Here is a 27,194-nt window from a genome sequence, read left to right as displayed (position 1 = left end):
TATTCCAAATAATAGAATTATAATTTTTCCTTTCAATTTTTCTAGAAATCGTGATATTAAATTTTTTTATGTACAATGATAAGAAAAATTTTCAGATTTATACAAGATATTTTCAATCAAGAGCAGGAGATATATCAGTGATCGTATTTTATCCAATTTCGTGCGGAATAAATTCATTGATTTTAGTAAAGTATCTACTTTGCTTCTTCAGCAAGATGCAGAGAAACTCGTAACCATAAAGTCAGAACTTTTACGTTCTTTGCCATCCTATCCGGTTGATAAGGTGCACAGAAGAAATGTGTTTGTACACAAACACATAAAAAGCACAAAAATAATATATGGAGCACTTGTGCAAATTATTAAATTTTCTCACTTTTTTTCAAGAAATTTTTTTAATTCTTCTCGTCTCTTTTTTTTAAATCTGCGTGCTAATGTTATGATTTTTGATCATCGAATAAAGATCAATTAAAATTTTCAACATTTCTCCCCTCAACAGATTTGATAATATAAAATAAAGAAGTTTTAGAAGAATCGAAAATACTTCAAATATTCATTTATAATCTAATGTCTGATGAAACGTCGATGTTCGTGATAAATTTTCTTAGAGACAAAACGCAGATGCGTTTCTTAAGATATAATAAACAAAATTACGCCATTGCGTATTTATATTAATTAATTAATAAATTGAAAAATAAGAAAATAAAAAGTGAGAGAACTTTCTGCCCAACTCCTTCCGTTTCCTCCACCTTTAAACACAATTTTCTGCAGAGACGGTCAAGCCTGTTTCCTTTCTGTATGCAACACTCGTTGCATTGCAACTTGTGCCACCCCTTGACAGATGCACCTCTCCAGATGAACTCGCGAACAGTCGATTTTTCTTCTTTCGTTTTAATTTTTAATTCCCGTTTCCTTCCTTTGATTTTACACACGTCCGATTTTTCCTTTCCTTTTCTTTTCCTTTCCTCTCCCTTCTTTTCTTTTTCGTTTCATCCGCGCTCATTTCCGCAACCGGATACTGTACTGAATTATGTAAGTTTTTGCAACGACCACGTTCCTTTTTCTTCTCTTACATTACGTGAGCTTGTTCGTTTGCTAATTGCACCAGTGTTTCTCCTTCCGTTTAATGTTACCATAGTAAGAGCATTAGGGGGCGCGGTAAGCGAATTTGTCAAGTCGCTGGGTTGTTCGCTTGCGAAGAAATTTGAGAAAAATTTTAAAGTATTTTTTTAGTGGAAAATTCTTTGAATTATTTAGTTTTCAAAAAGTTTTTCAATTTACCTATCATCGATTTATTTTGATATGTGTATTATGTTTGATTAATGAGTGATTCCAAATTTTTTCGATCGTGTACTGCGTTCCAAATCTATCACGATTATCTAACATGGATAAGAATTAAAAGTTTTCGTGAAAATTTATCAACTAGAAATAGATTTCCCTTTTATTGAGATTAAAGTGCGAAAAAGGATTCCGCTTTTAGAAGCGATTATCCTGGAAATATTTACGCAATTTTTCTGAAACGAATAAAGAAACTGTGTAAATTAAAAATAACGTTGAATACAGAATCGGTATGTTTTAAAAAATATGTTGGAAAAATTTCCATTGGGTTGTTATTACTCTTATTCTATTTCGCATCATTTTCTTCCGAGTTTGAAAAAAGGAGGGAAAGGAAAAAAAAGAAGGGTCGAACGGAGGCAGGAAAAAGACATTTGTACGATGTCCAATTCGCGGGGGAGGATGGAATCGCATAATAATGCTCCGATCTGATCGAGTATCGAAATTGGCTTAACCTTGCACTATACCCTCCCATCGCATTTCCATATACCCTTAACTTTCCCACATGGACTTGGTTGCACATCTAAACTCACCAGATTTCTAAGCACGTCGTCTGGCACATTTCTGGTGGAATTGCAGAGTGCCCTGGCAGCACTGTGAGAGAAAATCACCGGCGCTCTCGTCGTTTGCAGGGCTGCCCTCATAGTCCTTGTCGAGACATGAGAGAGATCCACTAGCATTCCCAGTCTGTTTAGCTCCCTGACAACTGCCTGGAAAATAATAAAAAATAATATGCCATATTTCCTCCCTCCTCTCCCCCGCCCATCCATTTTAGACTTCGACCCTTCCTCCCGAGCGAAAAATAGAGATTTTCACCTTGTAAAATATTTAATCTCTTCTTATCCGAAAAAATTAACCCCGTTTCTTAACCCAGCGTCGACACCTTTGTGAGATTTCTTTTCTCGATTATTAATTACAAATACGAAGATAACAAATAATCCTTAAACAAAACATTGATAATAATTCAATTCGCAACACGATTTTAGATTAAAAAACAAACAAACAAATTATTTCTTATTATCGACACACATAAAAAAGAAATAAATCTTTAAATATCGAGGTCGTTGAATCGACAGGGGTTTTAATACGCGAATTCGATCGATTCACGCGTAATTCCGCGAACACGGTTAGAATGCAAATTTTCGTCCACCAGCGGCAAAGAGATTACGTGATTTTACAGTTTGCATTACCTTTAGCCGCGGCAACTTTATTCGGTACGCGGTACGACTGGAATTTCGCTTCGGCGGCCTGCGCAGCCACGTGTCCCTGTTTTGCATTCGCCTCTGCAACCGGCATTATAGAAATTAACTGACATAACGAATTGGCCTGTGCATTCTCCCGTGATGCGTACACGTATATACACGCGGCTCTTTAATTAACAGAACGAAACTCGCGGAGCGCAACATTGACCGTAATCTGCCGCGTTGCTACCAATTCTTTTTCCTTTCTTTCTTTTCTTTTCTTTTCTTTTTTTAATCCCCTCAACCATTTTCTTCGTTTCTGCGTCTTTTTTCCTTTCTCGGCTAGCGCAAATCTCTGAATCGTGGACAACTCGTGGAAAACGGAAATGTACGCTTATATACTCGCCGTTTTGCCGACAATGCGGGTTTTTTGCGAGAAGGAAAGATCGAGGAAGTTGGCGACGATTGGAGGGACAGTGTCGATCAATTTGTGGAATTGCAGTTTGGATTGTTTATTTTATTCCGTTCTTTTTCTTATTAATTAAAATTAAAAATGAAAATTATTCCAATTATATATTTAATTCTGGAACGAGGTAAAGAGAGTTTAGAAGATAATTAGAAATGTTATTTAAGAGCTGGATATATATATATATATATATATATGGAAATTTTTAGAAATGGAAATTGGATTAGAAAGTTTCATGGAAATTGACTTTGCGATTAAATGGACGTATTAGTTTAGGGGTTGATTCGAAGGAAAGGGAATGGTTAGACAGTTCTTCTTTAACGAGATATTTGGCTACAGTTTGGAGTTTCGGTTTAGATAACGTTGATTTTGCGAATTATTTAAATTCGCGAGGGACTTATGAAATTTCATTTTACGTCTCGAATCAAATAATATACAAAATATTTCAAAATATCGAGACAATCGAATTTTAAATCAAATTAACACTCTCCACAGACGTTTCAAAAATTTTTCCCCCTCCTCCTCCTTTAATACCGAATTACTATACAAATAACACCGATCAATCTGGCACAATTACTCGGGAGGCAATTACAGCGAGACGTTGAAAACTCTTACACACACACATAAACGTGTGCTTGTACCGTTAATTCGCCGCGATTCCACAGAGCGTTGATTAAGAAAGATGATCGGGGAACTTGACACGAGGAGAAGGATGGGTCTCGAGGTATTACGCGGCCTCGAAGAATGATCACGGTTGGAGGGTGAGGAATAGAAGAAATCAGAGAGAGAGAGAGAGAAAGAGGGAGAGGTGGATGATGGTGAAGGGTGAAAAATAGCGGCGAGGACGGAGAAAACGTCGGTATTTCGACCGATGAACATTTGTCGATGGCGTAAGCAAGCCGCCTCCTCTATCGCGAGGAAAATAGAAGGAAAAAGCCTGGTGCATAGACCGGAGGGCGTCGATACGGGAGAAAGGAAAGGAAGGAGCGCACAATGGGTGCTGCCTTTTTTCCTCTCTCTTTCTTCTTTTTCTTTCTTTTTTCTTTCTTTCTTCTTTTTTTTTTTTGTAAGAGCACCCCTGCTTTAATAAGAAGCCAGTGATGTTCGTTTTTCCCCCCGGCACGCGCGATTTTGCAGAGACAACGGGGACGAGGTGTTTCCATCGATTTACCACCGCTTTTCCACACACATTCGCCTCCCAACGAATATGTATTTAAAACCGTACGTACGTGTGCGCGTTGATTGACGCGGCAAATAAACGAGATTTTCGTCAACCAGTTGGAATAATTGAATTATTCGCAGAAGAAGAATTTCGATACTAAAAAAATTTTAGAAAAATTTCTCCCCGGGCGAAAGACCGTTCCTTATCTAATCTCTCGGGAATTAATGATATAATAACGTGTCTCCAAGAGCGAAAAATTGCATTCCATTTCGAGAACTACGTCCTCTCGGAACATCCTATAAAGAGACACGTGTGCTTGGTCGGTCGGGGAGGGCAACAAGAGGAAAAATACCAGTATAGGCGATACGAGTGTTGGGTAATCGAAGAACGAAATAGAAAAGGAACAGGGAGGGGAGATATTGTAGATATCGCGTACGAGTGCACATCGAGAGCGAAATCCAAATATACATTTGGTGCATGGAAGATATAGTTTCGAATTTAAATGAGAAAAATGCATCGGGCCGCGAAACTCTGTACGGGGACAAATAAATAGGCGGAGATCGTAGGATTTTCAGGACGTCGATTTCCTTTATTTCTCCGTTCCCGATCATTTTTCAAACCAAACCGTGCAAGTATTCGTTTTCAGTCCCTTTTTCTCTTCTCTCCCCCTTTTACTTCCACGCGGAATCGACAAATTGCGGATACCGGCGTTCAACGAGAGAGTGCCCCACTCTCCGACTCACTTCTCTCTCTGTTTTACTCAAGTTTTCTTCAGATTGTTCTTCCAGATGTATTTCTTTTATATACAGGAAAGGTTGAAAAATAAAGTGGCGGCTGTTTGATCGAGCAAATAAGAGAGACGAGAGATAAAATATATAGCTGAATAATAAACTTATTGAATAATAAACGGAAATAGGAAATAAATTTTTACCCGAACGAGATATATTTTTCAGTATCTGCTACCTGGAGAGAAACTTGTGCATCGATAATAATTTAAACGGGTTTTTACGTTACATTTTTCAACACGTCCTTTTATCGTAAGAATTAATCGTAAATTCGCGAAACTTTTCACATTCTTTCCGACACAATAGAATCGAATTTTTCTTTTCAAATTTCGCAATCAACTCAATGACGATGCTGCTATCGAAATTACCCGATTCCCATCAACGACCGACGCAAACTTCCTGGAAATGAAATAATAGATTAAATCTCAACGATTTATTCGACGAAGGAGTTAGCCTTACGTAATGCGTCTGCACTATTGAAAACCGGTCCAATTCAATATCACAGAGACAAAACGCGATCGGATATAGCATAGAAGAAGGAGAAGAAGGGAAAATCCTTTCGGTGGTGGAACTCGGTTACATCACGAAAATTATTTTTCAACCCCCGTGTATCCCTGTACCGCGGGGTGAGAGGAGGGGGGGAAGGGAGAGAGCGAGAGAAAGGGGAAACAAGACAAACGGAATAGCTTTGGAATCCTCAGATTAGTGGAATTTTGTAGTAAATCGTCTGGCAGGGTTGGTGTGCCTGCACAATAACGATTTTGTACCGACGTTGTTTCGATATAGTCGGTGAAGGGGGGAGGGGGAGGTGCGCGCTCCAACAATCGAGCCGTGTCTGGCGATGTGGTTTTCGTGTGTTTGCGCGCACGAATACACAATTGGAAATTGTGGTGGTCGGCGTGATGCTGGTGGTTGTGCATGTGCATGTAAATGAGAGGAGGAGGGATGGGTGGTCGAGGAGAGAAAGAAACGAGAGGAAGGACGAGTATCCGGAAGAAGGGGGAAGATTAGGGGTGGAGGTGGTGGGAATAGTGGAAGGTGAAAGGGTGGTGGGGGAAGATAGCAGAGATGGCTTATTTGATTTACGTTCTCGTTTGCCTCCCTTGCGTTTCCAACTCTTTTCTTCCTTTTTCTTCCTTCGTCTCTCCCTCTTTCTCTTTAACAATTTTCCTTTTTTTCCCTTTTATCGCGTGGAGAGAGAGAGAGAGGGTGAGAGGGAGGATGAAAATTTTGCAGGATCGATGGAAAAAATTGAGTCCCAGAGATCTGTGTGCTGGAGATGTGAAAGATTCATTCGATATTCATACGGATGCTACATGTCGAAATATGTAAAATATATGCGAGCAATATGTGGTACAGGGGGATGCGTACGTCCATATGTCGTATATCGCATTCACTTTATTGTTTTTTTTTTATTAAGATGTGATCTAAGTTGAAATATTCAAGTACCTCGTTCTTCCACAACGTGTTTTCATTTTCACGATATAGCGTCGCGATAATTAATTAATTTATAACTATAGTTGCGCAAAATTAATTAATTTAACTTAAACGATACAACCTTCTTGCGCAGAGAGCAGAGAGCGACGCGTCCGTTCCGCTCCGTGTCTGGAAAACGACTCCGTTAAATCGATATTTATATATATATATATATTTGTGTGTGTGTGTGTGTGTGTATATAATTTGTGGATATCAATGACGAGCGATGTTGTCATTTCCTGTGCCGCGATTCACGTTTTGTTTCATAACGTTTTATACTGTGCCTGTTATGCAAATTAATTTTGTATTTTGTAAGAAATGTTTATTAAAACATACATCGTTTTTATAGAAGATCTTTGAATATATAATTTAAAATCGATTAATAAAATTCTTTAATTTTTCTACGTAACGAATCCAATAAAAGGGACGTACGTTTTCTTTTCTTTTTTTTTTTAATATAAATGTACGCATTCTGCAAATCTTTTTGAATTATCTAATAACAAAACAAGAATAAGTTCCCCTCAAATTCCATTTCTTTCTTATATATTTCTTTTCTGATTTTTCTTTCTCTTTCTCTCTCTCTCTCTCTCTCTCTCTCTCTCTGGTCTCGTTTCTTTCTCTCTTATCGATATATTGGGATTCGTGTGCTAGAAATTCGGGTGGAAAATCCTGTTCGATTCCATTTTACCAGTGTGAAAGTTTGCGGCGAGATTCCATTCCATAAAATGGGTCACGCGCTCATAAGTTGAGAGAAGAATGAAGAATCGTGGCATAAATAGAGCGCGCATCGTCATTGATCGCTTTTCATTGATTATTATTTATCGCCGTGGGAGTACCACGTTAAGTATAAAAATATATCGTTTATCGATTATCGATCGATCGATCGATCCTTCTTCGATACTTGCCCGTTTATTTTCAACAAGCTGTAGAAAATATTCAAGTGAAACTTTATAAATGGAATATAAATGGAATGAAAGCTTATTAAATATCATATGATATTTTATTTTATATTAAATTCTTGAAATACGTTCAACATTTTTAATTGATATTATTTTTAATTCGTTATTATGCTAATTATAATATATTAGTGTATTATATTAACTCCAAGAAATTATTTTAGAGATTCTTACACTACTCGAACGAAAGAAATCAAATTATTTTCAAAATTAAAAACTTCCATTGAAATAATCCATTCTTCTTTTTTTTTTTTAATCTCGAATAAAATATATTATATATTTTTTACAATAACAAATAATTAAATTAAAATAAAATATGAAAAATTCTTATCTTATCTCGTGATATTTACGTGATAATTTTGTATATTTAACTCACCTTTCCAAACTCACTGAGGCCTGGCGTCGTATCCTGGGTACTGTTCGTCTCGCCAACTGAACAGACTGCCCTGCCAAGAAAATGTCTGTTAAAACTCTTTTCTCCTCTCGCGAAAAACCGGACGGAAAATTCAATAATTTTTCAATACACACGCCTTCGTTTCTCTTCACTCGGTGAAACACCGATAACATTTTTCACGTGTCGATTTCTCTCTACTGTCTGCTCTCTTTCCTTTGTAATGATAGATCTAGATATCTATAAATTTCGACCTGTTCCTTGATAAATCGAAAAACAGGAACACCAAAGGAAAATTTTATTTATAAATTGAATTTAATAATGTACTTTGAAATTATAACGATAATATTTCTTACGAATTTCTTCTGTATCAATCAATGTAATAATAATAATAATAATAATAACAATAATAAGATCTGAAAGAAGAAGAAAAAATCATTTCAAGCAAATAAAAATTCTCTTTCCAAGAATTATAATCATGTCTCGACAAATTATTGAATTACTCGCTTAAACTTTTCACTCTGATCTCAACTTAAAATATCTAAAAAACAAAAACCATACAAATCACTTTTACACCTCACGAAGACTTTTTACTAAACGATAAATATCTCCTTCTTAAATTATCAGAATTAAAATAAATTACCGATCAACGTTTCCTATAATAAATTACACCGTTTTAAAACAGTTCAATAATTCAAGAATGTCCGAGAATCGTTTTAAAAATCGACAATAATAATTTATCATCGCGAATCGAAGAGCGATTCCTGAGCGCAAGGAGACAATTTGGTAGAAGGGGTAGTATTGGGGGGAGGATAAAGAGGAGGATCGAACCCATAGAAAATTTAATCCGACCCGCGTAATCTTTCTTCTCTCGATTCTCACTTCGATGCTTGCCTCGTTCTTAAAGCAACGAGGAAGGGTGAGGAGGAGGAGGAGGGGATGTCGACTCGTCATCGAGAACCGCGGAAAATCCAATCGTCTCCACGGTCTCGGGGGAAACGGTGGACGAAGACAAAAGAAAGGGGAAAAGGAGAGAGAGAAAGAGAGGGGGACACGGCTCTAAGAATTGATGTTAGGCCAATGGAACACATTCTCCAAAGCGATTCGGCCATTGTCGCGATGAAACGAGTGGCTTGGCGATAACTGAGCAGGGGGAGAGATGCAAATGGGTATATCTCTTAGTCTTTCCTTCCCTTTTTCCCCCTTTTCTTTTATTATTCAAGAGAGGAGAAGAATTGGACGGTGTTCTCTTTTTTCTTTTTAATTCAAATAAAATATATAAGAATAAAGGAGAAAAATTGAATTAGCAACGCCAAACAAGCAAACAGAAATTTTTGATCTCGTAAAAAAATACTTTTTTGTTCCCCTTTATATATTTTATTACTTGCTCCAACATCCTGCACAATTTCTAAACGCAACGATCAACGACTTATCGATCGTCGACAAAGGGAAGAAAGAAAGAATCCAATTATCTCCGCGTAAGCCTCGACAAATCCACCTCCGCCGTCGTTGATTCGTCTTCCGAGCACGAGAAACTGAATTCCATTAGATGGAGTTCGCGTTTCCTCGAGATATGATATCCTTACCTATTCCCTTATCCGTGCATTACGCCGATCCGTTTCGAGGGAAAATAAAATACTCGTGGCGTCGAAAGGGAGAGATTTGCTCGGCGAGTTTCTTATTTACGCGGGTGGGATGGGGCGTCGAGGAGCGCATAAACTAGGCAAGGATTGAAAGGCAACGGGCTGTGAATCGGGGTCGTGAGACTCGGGCTATTGTCGTCCCTCGATACTTTCCCCTCGAACCGGTTAGTTACGAGCTTCGAGGATATCGGCCGTGGTGTGTTATACGTTTTGCATCCGCGATACGGGGGGAGAGGGAGGGGGGGTCGTCCCTTTCAGTGGAAACACCGCGGATACGGTATAAATTCCGGCTTCGTGGAATTATATCTCGACTTAATGGCGGGAAGGATGTCGAGTTATGTGGGTCGTGTTGCGCGTGGATATATTTCAAGGAGTTGCCGCTCTTTGTTTTCGAGAAATGTTCCTCTTGCGAAATTGATGCCCGATAGGAGGAAGGGGGTGATATCTAAAAGGAACTTGTTGTCTCGCTCGATTTTCGATATTCTTCTACTCTCCAGTTTCTGTCTATTTTGTATAGCGAAACGTATAATTCACTTGAAAGGAGATTATTTTTCTTGGATTTATTTCTTGCTCTCGTTTATATTGATTATTTTGAGACTGGATAGAGGAAAGTTTAGTGAAAATGTTAATTTAACAAAGATCCGGAATTAAAGACGAAATCAGTTTAAATGATGTACTTGTAATTAATGTACAATTATTATATAAATAATATAATGAATAAAATAGAATTATATTTTGAAATCTATCGATATTTCCGTATTTACATATTTTATATATTTTTATATATATAATGTGAAAAAGAGCAACATCGTTTCGTCAATTTTACAACAATCTAAAACGTTCATTCACGTCTGGAAATATCGAAAATCAAATACGGAACCTCGACCCAATCCAAGCAACAAACTGGACCGAATGATGCGCGTCTCAAAGATTCCTCCTACAACCGATTCCTTTTTTACGAGAAGAGTTGATCCTTCTCAGAAATCTCTTTCATTCGTGTCTCAATCCGTGTTGCATGCAGAAAAAGTTCCCTTCGCTACGGTTTCCTTTTCGCTATATTTCAACGAATTCCCCGGAGATCCCCTCCTTCGCATTTACACGCGCAAAGTTTCTTATTATTTTCTCCCTGCGCGGAAATCGGCCGGTTCTCGAGGACGTCAATTCTCGATGCAAGTTTTATGCGCCCCACGGTGCCCCCTGCAAATCAGACTCTTCCTCGCGCGTCCCTTCGATTCAATTTTTCAATTTTTACACGCCCTTGCTAAAACTCGAACACCGATTGTAAGTTTACCAACGGATTTCAAAAATTTTGAAAAGTCGAAACATTGGAACGGAATCTTCAACAAGATTATTGAAATTTGAATTTTTGGAAGATGGAGAGAAATCATGGCGCGAGGGGATGAGATGGAAACGGAATACTTTTCGTTTCGGTTACGTTTGTTCGGGGACGTGGGTGAAAATTTGCTATAAAATTTTGAAAAGTCATTGGAATCTTCTACACGATTATAGTTTCGCTTGAAATTTGAATCTTTGGAGGATGGAGAGAAACTGTAGTGCGGATGGTGGATCTCGGTGGAAACGGAGTACTTTTCGTTTCCTTTCGAGGAAACAAAGTTCTTTGCCCGGTTACGTTTGTTCGTAACGGAGATGTGGGTTTTGGCAGTGGAAATTTTCTGAGGTTTCGGTTTGCTCCTCGAGCTCTTTCAACCTGATCGAGCATGGGAACGGGTTTTTCTTTCTTCTTAGACGAAAACGGTTACAAAGAGGTTAGAAAAAGTGGCAAAAGCTGCGAGACGATGGAAGTTTCTTCGAATTAATTGAAATGGAAAGGGATCATTTGGTCGAGTCAAATGTTTTTACACGAGACAACGCCACGAGATTTCGGTGCCGATAACGATGCCATTTTTCTTTCGTACGTCTTTTGGTTTTTCTTTTTATTTTTATAAGATGTTTAAGGGAATAGCATAAGGAAGAAATATGTAAAAATAAAATTAATAGTTTGACTCTTTAACGAAGTAAATCTATTTCATATTTTCATTGATCATTGTAGATTTGAACAATGAATATTTAGACTTTATTACAATTTCATCCTACTTAAATTAACAAAATTAATTTATGCAAATGAATAAATTGTTTAATTCGCTGGCTATTAAAGCGTTAAAGAATCTATCTTTTTTAGAAATTTTGCCGATCTATGTCATAGATACTAAAATTAAATTGATCGTCATAATGAGAATAATTCGATATGAAATTGCATTGTATTGTAATTTAATTGCTAATTAAATTATTCTGGAATCTCGAATAGATTATCAATGTATCCGGGTATTCCAAATATATTTTGATAGTTAATTAATGGACCGATATTATGACAGAGAAAGCAATTAAAAAAAATCTACCATATTAGTGAATTTGCTGGTCTATTCACGGAATATTGCAATAAATTTCGATTCCAATTTAGCTTGTCCATTAAGCTTATCCAAACGTCATAATTCGAAACTATAATTGTAGAATATAAAGCTCTGTAAATGACAAGAACGAACTCGATGAGGATATTTTTCGAATAAATAAAAATTTAGAATAAAAAGAAAGTACTTTCTTTACTCTTATAATAACGAGAAAATATGTTAAACATTTTATTGGATCGAAGAAATAAGAACAAAGAAAAAAGAAATAAATTATAAAAAAAATGTAACGTACCTTAAAATTTGTTCATTTTCCATAAAATTTTAGATATCCATAGATATATTTTAATTCCCTCTTTTTAAAATAAGAAATCTTTCGTAAAATATCCACTCACACGGGGTACTTATATCCCCATATAATAAAAAATCATAACGAAATCATTATGCTCCACTTTTATCTAAACAATATTTACGATCGCGTAAATATATTTGTTTTTGGATATTTCAAAAGTGGCATGAAATGTACTCACCAGGAAGTGTCGCAAGCATGCGTCAGGGTAAGGTATCTCGCGCCCAGGCCGTAAAATGTCCTGAGAACACCCAAGGAATTTCCAAGGGAGTGACCACCTTCCACCCCTATAAGACTTGCGATTTTCCCTTCTCGATGAGCCTCGATGAGACCTACAAAAAAAAGAAAAATATCACTCTTCGCGTGTGGTTATTCTCCATTTTTATTCCTTTATATCGTTTCTCTTGTCGCGAAATACAAAGAAATATTTAGAAAACTCCATTCCTTCCAACACGGTAATTCATTTTCAAGAAAGAAAATCTTTCAGAAAAAAAAAGACAAAGAGATCGAGTTTCTTTCCCAATTCGATTTCTCCAGGGAAGAAAATTTCTTTGCGAATGCTTTAAGCCGCGTCTTTTACTTTTACTTTCACGCGATGTCCGACTTGTTCCACTGTATTTTTTCAACCCAAACTCGTAGCAATTTGAAATTTGTCTAATCCTTTCAATCCGTCGCACGAGGAAAGTAATCAGAGAAAAAATAACCCAAGCAAAACTTCCTAATGCCACTCGTTCGATTTTTCCCCAATATTTGCAATAAGATGGTTGAATCGCGGAAAGAATCTTATATTTTCCTCTGGGTGGAACGGGATTCATTCCAAAGCTAATTCAAAGTCCAGGTAATATCTCTGATCAGTATGCAGGTTGGTGCAGATGGCGGCACAGGCAAGATCGTTCGAAGACCACCGATCTCCTCGCCTCCGAATCACGCCTTTTCCATCCACTGCCCTTTCCCTCGACCTCGTTTCGCCCTCCCGGAGTTTCTCAAGCTTATGAAAATGGCCGACAGTTTTCTGGAGCGGGTTTGCTCGTCGCGAGAAGTTTTCACAACGAGGCGCGTGCACCTCGTGGCTCTCCTCCACGGATGTCGCGCTCCCCTCATTTTTCTGCGACGGCGCATGCATAACGCGATCTTTGCTTTACGTTTGCCGCGGCGCGAGCACGCAATGGAATTCGTGCCCAACGAAATTTCCCCAGTTGTCGACGTTTATCCATTTGTAATGAATGTGGAGGGGGTGGAAATGCCGTTTCTCGAACGTGCAGTCGAGATTCCACCCGTATTGGGATGGGATGGAGTAAGAACGAGTATTTAGAGGAATAATGTTCGTGAAATTGAGTAAGATAGATTTTTGCAACGATTCAAAATATTCCATCGCCCTTCCGCGTTTTTATTCGTATCTGAAATGGGGAGAAATAATGGAAATGATAATTATTCTTGAGACAAGTTGGAAATTGTCTCTTTATACATTGTAATTCGAGAATTGTAGTAGAGTTCAAGAAAATTTTTCCCGAATTTGTTGAAACTTTAAATTTTCCATCATCAATCACAAAACAATGTGATACTCTATGAATAGAAAAGTATGTCATGCAAGAAGATATATAAGGAGTATTCGAAAGTGATGAAACAGATTTAAAAATTTTAAATTGTCGATAAATTTTACACCTTTAATCCTATATTTATTTATTTATTTTTTCCATGCATCTTGGAAAATAAATAGTATCTCGCAATTGTTTCGATCAAAGTCGTTTAACAACTGGGGAGGCTAATTACACGGGAAATCAATAATACATTTACAAGTAACCATACATGCATATATATGTATCAATGTCAATAACAAATTGACACTTGTAATTTAGTTAGAAACTTCAACACAAGAGCGGGGCAGAAACGTCCGTTTCCATTCTATTCGGAAGTTCAAATACAAAGTTCAAGATGTAAGTAGGTTATAAACTTCAAATACAAATGTGCGAAATTCCAAGAATCCGCCACTATCTTAAAATGACGCGTAACAGTTTCCAATAATATTATACTGACCCGTTCATCGAAGCTTTTATTGTTAAATTTTATTCGACTTTGTTACCCCCTCCTGAGGGATGATTTAAACTTCTCTTGAAAGATTTGTAAATCACATGATTATCAATATTTACTATAGTTTTATATTTATAGATTGGAATTTTAGCTTTCAAAAAAATTACTGAAGATTATTATGCTTAATTTTCTTCAGAATGAGAAAGAATTGGAAACTTTTAATTCAAGTAACAGGCTGTTTAGCTTTGGTGTAATAATAATTGGAAAGCTGCAAAATTAATACTTATTGATTGTATTTAAAGAATATTTTTACCTAATGTAGCAGAATTTAATAATTTCCACGCACATCGATGATACATCCGTTGGAAGGAAATTATTCCACTTTTGGACTCCTTTTCCAAAACAATTTCATTAAAAATACAAAATCCTTCGTGACGTAAGCAGGAAATTCCCTTCTTTATCCAGCATTGTTCAGTCAAACAATACTCGAGCTCCTCGTTTCTTTCAAGAAACACAAAATGATTCTTTCGCCAAAGAAAGTTTGGAAATTTACCGGGAGAGGGGGTGGAAACAAAAAAGCAAAGAGTCTATAACCTGCGAGGAAACTTGTAAAAGTTTGGGCGACAAGTAACCCCCCTCTCCTCCCCGTTGGAAAGCTGTCAGCCATTTTCATAAGCCGAGGAAACTCTCGCCAACCGAATCGAGGTTGGAAAAAGGAACTTTTCACTTGTCTTTTCGGGCCTCTACGCGCCTTTTCCTTTCGTATTCCGAAGCCGAGAACAGAAATATGGGGAATTAAATAAAACCTGGTCGAATAACGTTTTTGAATAACGATTTTGACGGAATTGGAATTTTAACCAGATAGATTGATGCAACGCGGGGAGCATCGTGGATATAATTTTCTTGACAGCCACTTGTTCCCGTTATTATTCAAATTGGTATCGGTTTGAGGGAAGCTCGTGTCAGAATCGGTTTCTTGCGACGTATGAAATTGAATATGAAATTGATATTATGAATTTCAACGAGTTTGATAAAAAGTTTATCCTGCTATTCTTGCGTTGCGTTGTTTTCTAAATGCGAGGAAGATCATTTTAAAAGAAATCAGAATGGAAAGAACAAGTTTCTTTGATCGATATTTTTATCGATTAATTGTTAACTGTATTAACAAGAACATTTATAATATTTTTTTTTCATTTTACATCTCAAATAAAAAAGAAAAGAATTGCTTGTGATAATCAAGACTACAAATGTCAAGATAACAGCATCTGTGAACGATGGGATATAATAACAGAGGGAGCATCTTAAGCCAAAATTCCAAATTTCTTGGCCAGAGTATCTCGAGTCCTCTTATTTGTATTCTTTTAAAATAGATTTCGAATTTTGAATCGTTCTAAATATTTCATTCGTTTTATTATCGAAGGAAATAACGTTAAAATTTGCATGAAATTTTATCGATTATCAAGAAACCGCCGATAAGCAAACATTTTTCCCAACTGTCGGTAAAGCTACGAATCATGAAACGGTGTCACAAAGTTGGAACCAATAATTACTTTTCTCTTGAATGATACTTGCTCGAGCAATTAATACCAGATCTCCTTTGTCCCCTCGAGTTTCCTCGAGAGCAAACTTTCTGCCTAGTTTCTGTCGTTTCTGTTGCATCCATTGTTATTCACAGTTGGTACACGTTTCTAAGCAATCTAATTATCAATGGGACAAGTAGCAATGTACTCAAACTTGAAAATTCCTTGAACTATTGATTGTTATTACGATCGAGAGTTCCTCGAAATTATTAATTTACACTGGCTATCAAACGATCGCTCCGACATGATTGCTTACCAAGATTTTTACTTTTTATCAATTATCAAGAAACTCTAAATCGACAAAAATCAAAAGTAATAAACGATCAAACGCAAGAAAAATAAATAAATGTACATATGGATCCTTAGTTAGTTGATAGCCAGCAGTATCGAATTATGAATCATAGTAATTCTTTTTCTTTCACGATCTTCTACAAAATTTCTTCCTTCTTGCTAAATTTCTTAACATTATTCAGAGTATACATTCTCACAAATGTACACGTAATCAATGATTAAAGGAACAAGAGGCAATGTTTCGAAGTCCACATCTCGCGATGCAGTTTCCACTTTTGTGAAATAGAGAATTATAAATCTTTCGAAATCCGTGGTAATGCATTGTACGTTCACGGAAACGTAAGTCTCGATCCTTTTTCTGTTTCTTAGCGCTATGAAGCTGCATCTTTTATGTCTACAGCAACCTTAGGGAATCATGGTTGATAAATATTGTCTGAACCATTACGTACACCTTGATCTTTCCGTGTTACAATTTTCCCCGAGACTATCTCCTTCCTAGAAAATTTTAGTTACACTTTATATATACACTTTATACACTTTATCTTCCCACCATACTTTTTACGTGGATGGAATCGAACGTGTCTTAAATCTCTTAGGGTTCATCGCGAAACGAAAATCTCACCGGATTCTCAATCTCTAAAAATATAATTTTAAAGTGTAGTAATAAAAATAGTCGTACAACATCATTATATTCCTTATTTTGCGATTCTATTTACTCACTAAGATCCTGAAAACAATTGTTTAATTAGAAATTATCTTTGGCATATTTACGTACATTAATTCTTTATACTTTTTATTTTATTCAAACACGAAAAATTTAATTTCTTTCCTATAATAAATTTTCCAATTTATCGACTTTACATTTACGATTTTACAGACGTGTATCAATAAACTAATTCACTACACATTTTAAACAGAGAGAGAGAGAGAGAGAAATTAATAAAATAACGTAAACGATTTTATTAATTCGCATTTTAAATCGATAGACGAGAATTGAATCGAAAAATTGTTTCATGATCGAACAAAAAAAAAATAAAATAATAAAAAAGAGGGGGAGAAAAAAGAAACAAACCATGTACCGTTAAAACCAATAAAATTCAACTTTGATTCGAAACCACGCACTTTCCACAATGCAGATTTTCCGAGGCGAAATGGTTTGCAATTAAAAACCGTATCATTGGATCGAAAGTTCGAAACGCTCACCTTTTACGGAGGTAACCAAAGTTAAATGTTGAGCATTCATCTCGGCGAGGCGGCGGATCACGTCGATCTGTTCCAAGGAAAGTTGAACCGCGTTCAACTGTGCCGCACCGCATGGAACGTAGGCGGACCAAAACTGAAAAAAGAAAAGAAAACAAGCAATCGTTAGAAATGGCCTGTAACGATTTCGCTAAAAACTGTGTAAAAAAAAAAAAAAAAACATTGATACAGTTAATTGGATCTCTCGCACATAAACGGATTCTTTTAATCGGTAAATCTTTGAATCTTGATTACATTTGCTCGTTAAAATCAAGTTAATATCGAGTTTATTTGTTGGGAGAGAAGGATTGTTGATTTTTAAATTATATATAAATAATTCATTTCGTTAAATAGATTTATCGAGGTTATTTTACAAATATATATATTTACGTAAGAAATATCCTCGTAATACTGGATTATCATTTCCAAGCGCTGTTAAACCTCGAATTCTTTCACGTTCAATTACAAAATTAGATTCGAGTGATTATCTTCGAGCGTAATCGATGCACGCTTATCTTTGCGGTTCGATAATCATACGTTCCGCTCAAACAAAATAGATGCATTTTTACGCTTCGGTTAATTTAACTGTGAACAGTAACAAGAAGATTATCATATCGTAATGTAATCGTTGCACGGTATATTAATTTCTGGTTGCGAAAGAATTAAATTGCAGTCGCAAATCCGACGATAAGTATTCTTAGAGAATTAAATATTTCTTCTTCCAATTTGTTCTAATCGAAGATAAAACGGGGACCAATGATTCATCAATATTCATCGCGCATTTAAGCGCTTTCATTATTATCGCGTGATGCTAATTAACCACCGATTGTAGCGTCGGTAATATCGTAATCATAACACTTGAGAACACTTAGCAATGGACGAGATAGACCAGTTAATTAACGTCTCTCGCTCTACAAATTGCACTCACGCGAACCGCTCTCCCCTCTATTTTGAAAATAATAATTATTCGCGGATAGTTAATCAGCTTGGTAATAATCAATTCAATCGAAAGTAGAGATTAAAATTTATATAAAGGAAAATAAAGAAAAATCATTGACGTTCTTTTTTTAAAATTTTACCTGACAGCAAATTTATTCGTTATTCGAGTTATAAAAATATAACTCGTCGCTTAAATCTAAATCATTGATAATTCTCTAAAATTCTAGCAGAAAATTTATTTATTTGTCGAATAGTTGCATATTTTTCGTTCCAGATACAACTCGTCGTTTAAACAAAAATTGACATTCTTTCTTTAAAATTTTACCTGACAGCAAATTTATTTATTCGTCAAATAATACAATATTTCAAATATAATGATATTTATTTATCAAATAATATGTTTCTCGTTCGAAAATTATGAAAGAAGAGATCAAGCGTTACGGGAAATATTCTTCAGTGTAAATTTAAACACAACAGACGACTTCGAATCGTCGAATAATGTTAATGGACGCAACAGAAGTTATCGTTTCACGTTTCCAAGATGTTATTAACCGGTGCACGAAAAGAAAGACCGGTCGTGACGAATAGAAAGTTGTCCAGGGGCGATTTTCGAGGGGTTTGGAAGAGGCTATTCGAGCATTTCACTAGCCTTCCTCCCCTTTGAGAAGGGAACGTTACCAATTACTCGGCGGTCTGATTACCGTCGAGTTTCTCTGCCAGTGTAAATATTGAATTTACCCCTCCCCTAACCCGATTGGCATCCCTAATTCTCACGAGGCTGCCGTGACGTCAACGTTATCATACTAATCGCGATGCGTTGAAATTTCCATCCTTTCGAACTCTTTCGGATCCTTGTTTCAAACGACTCGTATTCCCTTTGATTCAAGGAAAAATTTGACTCGACTTTGGTGAAAGTCGCGGGGAGGTGAAAGGAATCGGAAAATTTTTTTTGAAAATAATAAAAGATTCGTTCAAGCTGAAGATAGGCTATGAAGAGATTTCATCTCTCTTAAATCGCGTGTTTAAAAAAAGTAACGTAAAAATTATTAATAACAAAGAGAGATGATAGAGAATTCTCGTGGATGCTTTTTAAAAAGCATCGAATTTGAAACGATCCGGATTGTCAACTATGAATAATATCGTAAAAAGAAAACGAGCAAAATGACTCTCAAAAATGTTCCATATCGCGGAAACATTTTCTCCGTTTAACGTAAATCGATCGCAATTATAACGTTAATGCAGTTTTAACGCGATACGATTTAAACGTAGCCAAAGTTGGGTGTAATAAATGGGGAAGTCGGATAATGGAAACAGCAAATACAGGTTACACGAAGATTCGTTCAAGCTTATAAACCTGTGTACATCTCTGTAATTTAAATCGACCTTAGCTAACTTACGTTAAATCTGCTCGATTTTAACGAGAAGGGAAACTTTTTATCTCGAGTTTTATCGCGAGTTACCTGTTATTAATTACCCTCTCTCGAATTTCTTTTCTTTCTTTGAGGAGGGGAAGGGAGGCCTCAATTCGAGAAAGAACCAAGAAAAATGATTTCTCCAACTCTCTCTCTCTCTCTCCTCCCCCCCTCCTCTCGAAAAATGGATTAAACACGACGCGAGACTCGACGTTTCACGGTTGGCTTTTTACCCCCTCCCCCGCATCAGAGAAAATAATTGAGTTGTTGCCGCGTTGCCTGAAACTTTCACGGTAAATTGGGTATTTTCCCAACTATAAAATGACAGGATCCAGGCTAAAAGGCGTTGGATATTCCGGGAACGACGCACGGTGTACACACGCTTGAAAATGAAAAATTTCGTTTCGGAATTTGCCTCACCGAAACGAAGATTTTTATTCCCTCCCGTGAATCTTTCACGGGATTTTGATTATGCATCGATCGATTATCGATCCAAAAACGTAATATTTTTAATAACCACTTTCGAATCATTGAACAATTGCAACAAACAATTCCCTTTCCCCGATATATTCCTTCCTCGCAAATATATATATATATATAAAAAAAAAAAATAGAAGCAAGATCGGCATCCGAATTAACCGATCGAGTTAACGTCCAAGCTCGACCAAGTTGACGGTTCTATCTTCCCTGTGACACCCGGTACAGTTAAGTAGCGCTAAACGCGCGTACACAGGGCAGTGGAAATGGCGGTTAATAAGCGGACAGGAGATAAACCCGTCCGACTGGAAAGAGACGTGCGTTCTTCCAGAAGAGAGGCAGATAATACCGACCGAGTTCGGCTCGCGTATTTTATTCAAAACACGAAACCATCGTTTCGTGGGAAATGTGCTTTCTGCGATAAAAAAGGGGAGGAGATTAAAAAAAAAAAAAAGAAGAAAAGAGAACAAAGAGGAGGATACGATCAAACACGAGATGGGAGATTTCGAAGGAAAATATCCGATCCGAGAGCTCGCGCTAACGGCTCTTTCTAACGTGGAGTGAAAATAAAAAAAGAAGAGACCAGCCTCTTCGTTCCGTCCAAGTTGAACGAGTTCGGGAACAATTTGCTCGTGGCCAAGCCGCGAAAAAAGGGAGGGGGCGGGGGGCAATTAAAATTCTTCTCGATTTTCATCGCGCGGCCCACGCGAGCTTTCACCACATTTGAGTCGAGGAAAGCAATTTCAACCGTCATAGTCATAGAAAGGAGGGATGAGGGAGGGGGAAAAATCTTGTTGATTCAATTACCCCCCGGCTCGAAAGTTTTCTCCTTGGTCGTGTTAATTAAACGCGAACGAGTCACGCGCGACGATTCTTTCTTCCTTTTCCTGCCGGATCGTGTTTCTCTTCTTTTGTAAAATTAATATTGCGCGAAAGTGAAATTTTTAATTCGCAATTATTATATTAATTGTGTGCCGACAGTTTGTAGTCCATGAATCGTTTTATTATCGTTCGATGCGTGATAAAGAATAGGGGAGGTATAAGTGTATATACCTGGAAATAAAAAGAAGAAAAATGTGAGGATTAATCTTGCATAGAAACTTTCTAAATTAAATCTGAAAGGGGTTCGTAATAATTCGATCGAAACGAAATCTAGAAATTTGAAACAATTTCGAGGTGAAGTTTTCAGTTTCGAATTTTCGCTAAACAAAAGGAAGAAAAAAAAAAAAAGAAAAGGAAAAAAAATTCCACAAAAGGATTAATATTCTTAAGGAGGCCTCTTAACCCGATCTCATTTCTCGGCCAGCGATAACCAACAGAACGAAAAGTTCCTTTGATAACGATACCGAGACTGTAATAATGCCGGTTATTTACGCCATAACGAAATCTTTTATATAAGAATACGAGAGCCTCTCGAAAAGACACGTTTACACCACGATGCCTTTCTTCACGCTTTTATATTTCTTATTTTGCCCCCTGCCTTCTTCTTTCTTCATCCACCCTCTCTCATCATCCCCGAAGAAACGATTCTCTTGCTTCCTAGAGATTTTAACACAGCTAACTCGGCCGTGAAATAATGGAATATGATTCGAGAAGATGTGGCGACGATAGTTGGATCGATTATCGTCGAAGATTTCACGGCTAAATTTACCATCTTTATCGCAATAATCGTTAAACAAGGGATGATTAAAATAACTTGAATCGTCTCGTTTATATCGATACGAACTTTGTGGGTAATAAAATATTTATGTAACAAAAAGAAGCTATTGACGATAGATCTCTGAGATTCAAATGTAGAGTGTCTTTGATTATTTTGATTAATCTCGATCTTCTTTATCTTTATCTCGCTTTCTTTTTCTTTTCTTTCTCTTTTTCGAGGGGAGGAAGAAATCGATATCAGAACGGAGAATTCTACTTCTGTTTTCGTAAACGAGAGGACGGAATTTCGTTGTTTTTCCTAGACCAAAGATCCTCCAATTCGGTAAACAGGATAATTTTCGCGGGATATTTATCGACGTTCAAGCATTTTCTCTGTTATCAGCTTCCCGTGACCGGGACTTTTATTGACTTTCCAGCTTTCCGATTCTCCCCAAGTTTAAGCTGGAAGGAGATCAACTTCTAACTAAGCTGTTGGCTGGAAATGAGAAATTTCTTTCACTTCTTTCCTTACACGGGAAGATTTTTTTCTCCGCGGGCGGAAATTAAATAGTTCAAAAAGACTTCTTCTCGTTATTTCTATTATTTAAATCGAAAACCCGGATTTCCAAGTTTCGCTCATCTTTCGACAAATTGAACACCGCATAGCACGGGTTATTTTTAATTTATTCAATTGTCAAACAGTTGTTTCGAGTATCTCAAAAGAAGATCCTTTCAGAAAATAATCGTACAATTTCTTCGTCTCACCATATATATATATACACACACACAGACACACGTTACATTATTCTATTCTTCCTTCGAACAAACTTTCCTTTCCCCTGATCGATCGAAACAAACTCGAGAGGGCATCGAAAGTGCATTAACACGGGAAGGAGATCTGCATCGTGCAACTTCGGCATGGATAAAAGCTCGAGGTCGAAGAAACAAGGGAGGAGGAGAGGGAGGGAAAACTCGTTTCCCGAATCCCCGATGAAAAACTCCAAGGGAAGCGAGGATAACCGCGAAAAGTGCTCGTGACACGGAATTTCGTCGATGGCTGGTCACTCGCGACCGCCCTTCGAGCAAGCAAACAATCGTGGTGGAAAAGTTTCGTAACGCGGACTTAAGTTGAGGGGAAAACGGGGAGTTAACATAAGGGGAATCGAAAATCGTTAGCGCGGAATAAGTTGTCCAAGTGGGAATGGGTTGTATATATTTTAACAACTTTCAACTTTTAACAGGCGCGAAGAAATTGGATTAAACGGGTTCTTATAATGAAATTCGGAAAGGTTCGTGAGGAGAGTGATCCTGGAATAATTCTTTTATTGCGAAATTAGTCGTAGCTTCGTAGATTTAGATCAGATCAGAAATTTATGCGGAAGACGTGGTTCGATTCGTAAAAATTATACTATTACATGTTGTGTAACACAAGGGATGAAATTTTGCGTTGAAATTAGAAGAAGAAAAAAGAAGAAAAATTTTAAAAACGATTACTTCTGTTTCTTTCTTGATTTATAATTTCTTTCTTTTTTTTTACGCAATCGATCTTTTTACAGAATTTAGATAAAATTTTTCTATTTAAATATTTTTTTTTTTTACATATGCTGGGAATTTAGATACTAACGAATCGAATACAGTGCAATTTCTTTCTTTTTTTGTTTCGTTTTCACACGTAAAAAACTGTTGGAATTTTCACGGGGCCAGAAATTTAGAAATTTACATCGCGGGGGCCATTAATCGCGACGCAAGAAAAGAATGTGTTGCAAATTATCTGTCCCGGAAAAATGTACGTGCGTAATTAATAATTGAATACGAGCAGTTACATAGAAATAGCGAGCAATTGTTAGAGCAATAAGTTAAAAGCTCGTACAATTGCATCAATTAAAAGGATTAGAAATATTCTTACTCTTGTTGCACGTTCTTCGATAAAATTATTCTTGAATATATCTCGAATAAATAATTTTCTACGAAGACAAGCGTAATATTCTAGGGAAAACTTGGACCGACCTTTCAACTGACCTCACATTTAACCTTTTCTCTTTTAAAAAATAGTATCTACTCTCACATTTTTGCGGACCAAGTTTCATTTACCAGAATTAAACGGATAATCGATTTACAAATTATTTAAAAAAATAATATATTTATAGATGCGTTAAATTAAGATTTCGTTAACAATGAAAAATCGTTTAGAAAAAAAACTGTCGAATTAAAAAAGGTAATGGATATAATTTGAATATTATATCTAATCAGAATTTCCAACGTGTAACCACAATAGAAACCAATTATCGATAATGTCCATTGACGTTACGTCTGCAGGTGTCAACTCATTATTATCGATGTCGAACGAGAAAGCCATACAGAGAGGCAGAAGCATAACACCGAGGGAAGGAAAATGATCCTTCAGGAAACCAGTTCGTATCGAATCCTCCCCAGAAGCCGTAAAACATATCGCTCCCCCAATTTCTGTTACCCTCTCGCAAGGGTGAGAATAATCGTTCTTTCACTTCTTCGAAAGTAAAAGGTTCCGTTATTTTTTTTTTTCTCCAATAAAATCACACAATAATTCGCGAACAATTTTAAATTTTCGTCACTCAAAAATTTCAATCGTTCGTTTTCAATTGTAATATCGAATCGATAAAACTTTGCCTTATATATTTATACAAGTCAGATTAGAAGAATTTAAACGATATTCAATTATATATAACGATAAGCATATTCTTAAATATATTATATCGTGTAGGTTATAAAAATATTAATTCACCCAGAAATTAATAATTAATTAAATTAACGTTCTATCTATAATTTTCTTTTCTCTGCAACGATATCCTCGATACCTTTAAGAGCGCACAAATTTCCAGTCCATCGATTCTTCGATACCAAGAACACGTTTGTACATCCGATATTTGCATCATTAATGAAATAATGGATCCTGAAAGCATCTTCTTACGTTCGTTTCATCAGTTGGTTTCAAAGTCTTGCAGTTTTCGAATCGGGGTCAAGGAAATGGTTCCGGATCCTCCCCTTCCCTTCCGATTCCCTTGCTACTTTCTGGGGAGGGTATAGGCTTTTATCTGCACGTAGACACTCGTGAAGAGGAGAGGAAGAGGAAAGTTTTAGTCAGGTATAACAGGATCCCTCCTCCTGCTTCGTTGACCCCCCTCCATCGTTAATACGGTATGGATTCATTTTCAAGTAAGTTGGATCGATTTATCGGCGTGAAAGTGATTCCTCTAAGGGAAACCTTAGAGACGTCGTTTCCATGGGAAAGTGCTCAATTGGATTATCGGATGACCTCGGCTTTAGACCTTTTCCCCACACTTGCCTTCCTTATATTTCACCTTAACGCTATCGCTTTTCTTACTTACTTAATTGTCTCCCTCCCTTCCCAGGTATTTTATACGGTTATTGTTAATTTTCTTCATCATTCTTTCGGCGGAGGTGGAGAGGATAAGTGTGAAATTTTAACGATTTGACAATGGTTAATCAGAATTTACCACCTCGATTAAAATCTTGAAATTGGTTTTTAAAATTAGAAACTTTTTTTCCAGCATTGTATTAACGATGTGATGCGATAACGAAAGTTGATTAAACGTTCTTTATTCTCAATTTTCCACTCGAAATTTCGCTACTGTACAACACGTTGATCACGGTTACTGTCGTGTAACCATTACTCAGTCACTTTGTCCATAGTGTCTCTGAAATTCCAATTTTACGTGTATATATCACAGATATGTTACGTTTTGGAAAGGTTATTTTATCTCACGAAACTTATGAGAATTAAATGTATAGTTGGAAACTACAAAAAAGATTTAAAAATAAGAGCACACGTAGACGAAATGATCGAAGTCCATTGAAATTAAGACAATTTTCAGATGCTTCGAATTTTTGCATGAAAATATAAATCAGTTAAGAAAAGGAATTACAGAGAAGGACTTTCAACGTGCTCTTTCTCTTTTTAGAAGCTAGTTGCATAAAGCAAGGGAAGATAAAACTGGGATGAAATAAGACTTTAAAGCCCTTTTATATTTTGCTACTTAAAAATTAAACAATAAGAGAATACGACTATTCAACAAAGTAATAATAATACCCATTCTGTAAAAATAATTATAAAATAAAATAATCTTATTTCCAAGTCTCGCTGATTAATTAATTAGCCAAAAACCTAAAGAATCTATAAAATACAATCTTGAAACGATAATGTCTCAAGAAAATAAACGACCACCCACTTTGGAAGAGATTTGTATTCGCGTTTACTTTTTATGTTCCCTTTTTCCCCCCTTTAAACAAACCGAAATAAATTTACAGGTTTAGAAAACAACGGGAAGGGAATTCTCGTTTTCACGAAGAAGAATTCTCTCTCGTATGCGGCTCTCGTGTTCGATCAATTTACAGGGCGTTCCGCACTTTTCCGAGTAGTTTCCACGTAACCCTACCTTGTTAGACGTCAAAGTCAATATGCAAACGAGGAAGGGGCGAAGTGGTGCCTTATCGAGTTTTAATATTTATTCGTGCCGCGGGACTGTGCACTTCCCTTCTAGAAGAAACTAAAAAATTGAATTCCAGGCGGAGGGAGTAGGCGGTCGCAGGCCGATGACAATGGAGGAATTGCGCCTCGATAATCGAATTACAAATCGCCAATGGCAGGAGGAGGGGGCTTTCTAGCTTTTCTGAACGAAACGCAATCGGAATTTCAGATCCGGTTTTTTTCTCCTCTTACGTTCCCTTTTCTTTCTACCTTTGTAGCTTCGAGTGTCGAAACAGGAGATGATTCTCGAAACGAGAAAATGGGGAGAGTAATACACAAGAGATTATCTTATCACGATTCGATCACTCGGCAGATGCTTTCATTCGTGGTAGAGTAATAATAGAAAGCAAGAATATAAAGTTGGCAATGTACGTAAAGTTTTCTCTGAATGATAAAATATCAAATGGTTGTATCTTTTGTGTTTTTGGAAGTAGGGTCGATGCCTCTTAAGTAATAATTATAATATGGGCAATTTGACGACGATTCTTCTCAACATTTTTCGAAAATTTCCCATTTTACTTCGCATCGGGTTACACGAAGGACCCGGATCTTCGACTTATAGCCAAACAATTTGCATCTCGCTCCTTTTTCCCGGTATTTATCTTGCCCCTTTTTGCTTGTTTAATCTTTTTCCACCTATCTTTCCCTTTCTTCCCAGTTTCTTCACCATTGTCATAGGAAGACGAGAAAATTTAAAGCTCCCCCGTTGCCCGTGGAACCGCCTCGTCGATTTATCAGCGAAACTCGGGTTAAATAGAGAGGGTGGAAAAACGGGAGGCGAGGGTGAAAAAAAAGGGGAACGAAAAATATTCTGGCGAGAAAAAAATTTTCCCTAGAATTGCGATTGTTAACTTATGAATGTTATTCGCATCGTGAAACTTGTCCAATATTTTCTCTCTCTCAGTGGATTTTAACGAAATTT

The 27,194-nt window shown here is 36.7% G+C and overlaps 1 protein-coding gene and 1 long non-coding RNA gene across 6 annotated transcripts in view; one reads left to right on the top strand and one right to left on the bottom strand.

Moving 5' to 3' along the window:
* Nucleotides 1-27,194, bottom strand: part of LOC108003176 (dipeptidase 1-like) — a 205,398-nt gene that overhangs the window by 18,157 nt on the left and 160,047 nt on the right. For all 4 annotated transcript variants that reach the window (XR_009832737.1, XM_062085265.1, XM_028669391.2 and 1 more), the window contains exons 6-9: nucleotides 17,246-17,378; nucleotides 12,325-12,475; nucleotides 7,735-7,804; nucleotides 1,866-2,042 (exon numbers count right to left, since the gene is read on the bottom strand). Coding sequence is in view for 3 of the 4 variants with exons in the window: in XM_062085265.1 (XP_061941249.1) it covers nucleotides 1,866-2,042; nucleotides 7,735-7,804; nucleotides 12,325-12,475; nucleotides 17,246-17,378 (531 nt within the window). In the remaining variant the exon portion in view is untranslated. The remainder of the gene's footprint in view (nucleotides 1-1,865; nucleotides 2,043-7,734; nucleotides 7,805-12,324; nucleotides 12,476-17,245; nucleotides 17,379-27,194) is intronic.
* LOC108003164 (uncharacterized) overlaps nucleotides 1-27,194 on the top strand; it is a 208,326-nt gene that overhangs the window by 38,599 nt on the left and 142,533 nt on the right. The window lies entirely within an intron of this gene.

Source organism: Apis cerana, linkage group LG14 (genome assembly GCF_029169275.1).
Source record: "Apis cerana isolate GH-2021 linkage group LG14, AcerK_1.0, whole genome shotgun sequence".
NCBI lineage: Eukaryota > Metazoa > Arthropoda > Insecta > Hymenoptera > Apidae > Apis > Apis cerana.
Note: the sequence above shows the minus strand (reverse complement) of the source record. Positions and strands in the feature narration are given on the sequence as shown.